At 41.6% G+C, this 2,274-nt stretch overlaps 1 protein-coding gene across 2 annotated transcripts in view; it reads right to left on the bottom strand.

Moving 5' to 3' along the window:
• The window catches only part of rbms1a (RNA binding motif, single stranded interacting protein 1a), a 27,409-nt gene that overhangs the window by 11,182 nt on the left and 13,953 nt on the right, over positions 1-2,274 (bottom strand). For both annotated transcript variants that reach the window (XM_037979931.1, XM_037979932.1), the window contains 3 exons: positions 1,169-1,270; positions 646-714; positions 461-534 (listed from right to left, as the gene is read on the bottom strand). In XM_037979931.1, coding sequence (XP_037835859.1) covers positions 466-534; positions 646-714; positions 1,169-1,270 — 240 coding nt within the window. In that variant the 3' untranslated portion in view covers positions 461-465. The remainder of the gene's footprint in view (positions 1-460; positions 535-645; positions 715-1,168; positions 1,271-2,274) is intronic.

The raw sequence follows: 2,274 nt of genomic DNA, 5'->3' as shown, positions 1-2,274 counted from the left end.
AACGGGGAACGTATGGACTAATGGGAAACATAGGGACTAACGGGGAACAGAGGGACTAACGGAACCTAGGGAATACTGGAGAACATAGGGAATACCGGAGAACATAGAGACTAACGGGGAACGTAGGGAATACCGGAGAACATAGAGACTAACGGGGAACGTAGGGAATACCGGAGGACATAGGGAGTACAGGGGAACAGAGGGACTAACGAGGAACGTAGGGGATGACCCCTCAGAGAGATCTGGACCGTAGTCCATTATTTAAGGAACCTTTCTGAAAGGATCAGAAAAAATAGAAAAAAACAACATTTTATTAAATTTACCATCCACAGTCCAAATTACAAATAATCTGGTTCTGGTTTTGGACCGTGGTCCATCAGTTAATGACCCCGATGGTAAATTACTGTAAAAAAGTCCAGATACGAGTTCTGGACTCCTGGGTTCTGGACGGGAAACCTACCCGTCCTACTTGCTGAGCTGGCTGTAAGGAGACGAGTTGTTGGAGGAGTCCACTTGCTGCAGCGACCCGTTCTCCTGTAGAGCAAAAACACCGTCTCTCTTTAGAATCTGGTTATAACCGTCCTCGGTGCAGGATAATTGCTGGTTTTAGACGAATGAATGTGAAGTTGATCCTGATGGACTCACCGGTGCCGCCGGCATGGACGGGTACTGAGGGATGTACGCTCCCTGGACGCCGGGGTTGGCAGAAATATACTGGAAGAGGAGAAGAAATCAAATTTAAAAAAGCTTCATTTCAGAACCTCTCAGGTCTGGATTCAAGGAAGGAAACAGTTTAAAGAAACATTTTGATTTTTTGAAGACTTGCTTGTTGTTGTTTTTGTTAAAACATTAAGATGGAATATTTTCTGAAACAAAATAAAACAAAAGTGAATCCATTTCCTCCTAAAATGGACTCTAAAACTAAAGAAAACTACGTTTACTGAGTCTGGAAAGTCAAAATGAAAACTAAAGCCGTTTCTGATTTTTTTTTTTCTGCTCAATTCTCAGGATTATTTTTGCATTTTAAACAATAAATTGTGTCATCTCACATAAACTCAGTAAAGTTTTCCTTTATGATCTTTAGGGACAGTTAAAGTCTTCGTTTAATCAGTAAAACTGAACGATGTTTGTCCTAAATGTCCCAGATTACAGTCTTCGGTCCACGCACCGCTCCGGTGTTCCCCAACGACAGCTGGCCCATCTGCTGGGTTATCATGGCCGACGGGTGCATTGACATGGATGGGTCCACAGAGGGAGACATCACAGCAGCCTGGAGGACAGGACAGTTCAGATTTAAGGACTCAAACTGAACGGAAACAACAAGGAATCTACGAATGCTGCTCAATATATCTGAAGCAAAGAATTAAACTTTCATTCAGGGTCAGGGGCGTCCAAATGGAGATGTCTTTAAGGGACATCTGTCTCACAGGAAAACAGAACTAACTTTTACAGAAATGACCAGAAAGTCTGAAAAAAAGGAGCTAAAAAATAAAAAACGTCTTGGGTCCAGATCTGGACAGGAGGCCAGATTCAGGGACCTCTACTGTAAATTACTTTAAATCCAAAAAATTAAATAAATTCTTTCCTTAAATCCAATCCTTCATCAACCACCAACCAGACAGGATGTTTTTTGGTCTGGATTTAGGAACCTTTACTTTAAATTACCATAAAAAGGTTTAAAAAGTCATTAAATATTCTAAAATTTACCAACGGATCTGGGTCCAGGTAAGACTTTAAGAGGGTCCGGATCTGGACCGCGGTCCACCACTTGAAGGTCGCTATCGTAAAGTTTAGAAAAGCTGCGTTTTTATTTTCTTTTTAATTAATTACCGTAAATATGAGAAACCACGAACGGCTCAGAAATATACCTGGAGTAGAAATCTAGCGACTGATCTTGGTCCAAATAAAACTTAGTTTGGGTCCAGATCTGGTCCATGGTCCACCATTTGAGGACCCCTACTTTTTTTATTCTGTTAAAGATTACTAACCAGTCCATAAATATGAGGAAATACTCTCAGGCTAAGAAACGTTTTTGTTTTTTTACATTTTATTTTAAATTTACCAACTGATCCGGGTCCAGATAGGACTTCATTTGGGTCCAGGTCTGGCCCTTGCTCGACCACTTGAGGACCCCTGCTCTAAAGCTTTAAAATCTAAAGTGTTATTCAGAAGCTGTGGTCGTTCTGCGTGTTGGAAGGTTAAATGGAGGCGCTCAGACGGAGCGTGCTCCTTTAAGTCTGGACGCCGTTTGGGAATCGTTCCTTTCCCAGTAAA

This window comes from Kryptolebias marmoratus, linkage group LG15 (assembly GCF_001649575.2).
Source record: "Kryptolebias marmoratus isolate JLee-2015 linkage group LG15, ASM164957v2, whole genome shotgun sequence".
Taxonomy (NCBI): Eukaryota; Metazoa; Chordata; class Actinopteri; order Cyprinodontiformes; family Rivulidae; genus Kryptolebias; species Kryptolebias marmoratus.
This window is presented reverse-complemented; position numbering and strand designations above follow the sequence as displayed.